Source organism: Trypanosoma equiperdum (genome assembly GCF_001457755.1).
Source record: "Trypanosoma equiperdum strain OVI genome assembly, contig: ctg_1738, whole genome shotgun sequence".
In the NCBI taxonomy this organism is placed as follows: Eukaryota; Euglenozoa; class Kinetoplastea; order Trypanosomatida; family Trypanosomatidae; genus Trypanosoma; species Trypanosoma equiperdum.
The window spans coordinates 1-437 of record NW_027123769.1 but is presented as its reverse complement, the minus strand read 5'-3'; the positions used below and the strand labels follow the sequence as shown (position 1 = coordinate 437).

General features: G+C 50.3%; 1 pseudogene across 1 annotated transcript in view; it reads right to left on the bottom strand.

The window, feature by feature from the left end:
• TEOVI_000807200:pseudogene overlaps nt 1–436 on the bottom strand; it is a 2,396-nt pseudogene extending 1,960 nt beyond the window's left edge. The window contains 2 exon segments of the mRNA in view: nt 1–375; nt 377–436. The exon segment at nt 1–375 is cut by the window's left edge and continues 12 nt beyond it. Of these exon segments, the coding sequence occupies nt 1–375; nt 377–436 (435 nt within the window).
• Between the last annotated feature and the right edge of the window lies 1 nt (nt 437).

The following is a 437-nucleotide window of genomic DNA, read 5'->3' as shown; positions in this document are numbered from 1 at the left end:
TATCAGAATAGATACTCCACCACCGTTTGCATCCCTTTCTGCTCCGTCGTGTTGCAAAAGTAGAGGATGGAGAATCTGTTCTTCCAGAGAGGAAAAATTCGTTTCGCACAGTAAGCAGAAGCTTACCCTATCCTCAATGAGCATCCTATGAAGAGCTAACCGCTTGCCCTGTGTGAGCGCAGCGCAGTTCCACTGGGTGCCACGGAATACAGGGTCTAATTTACTTTCCACATCACCATTCATCAGTTTCTGGGCGCGAATAATACTACTGATGGCACGTCTGCACGTACCTAAGGACAGACATTGATAACACTTTGTCTCAGCCTGACTCTGCTTGTCCCATGGCAAAACGATGACGCACCCGCAGGCACTTCCTTACAAAGATGGCGGTTGCCGGCTCTTGGCTTCCCACGCATAGGCGAGGTACTGGACCCTGG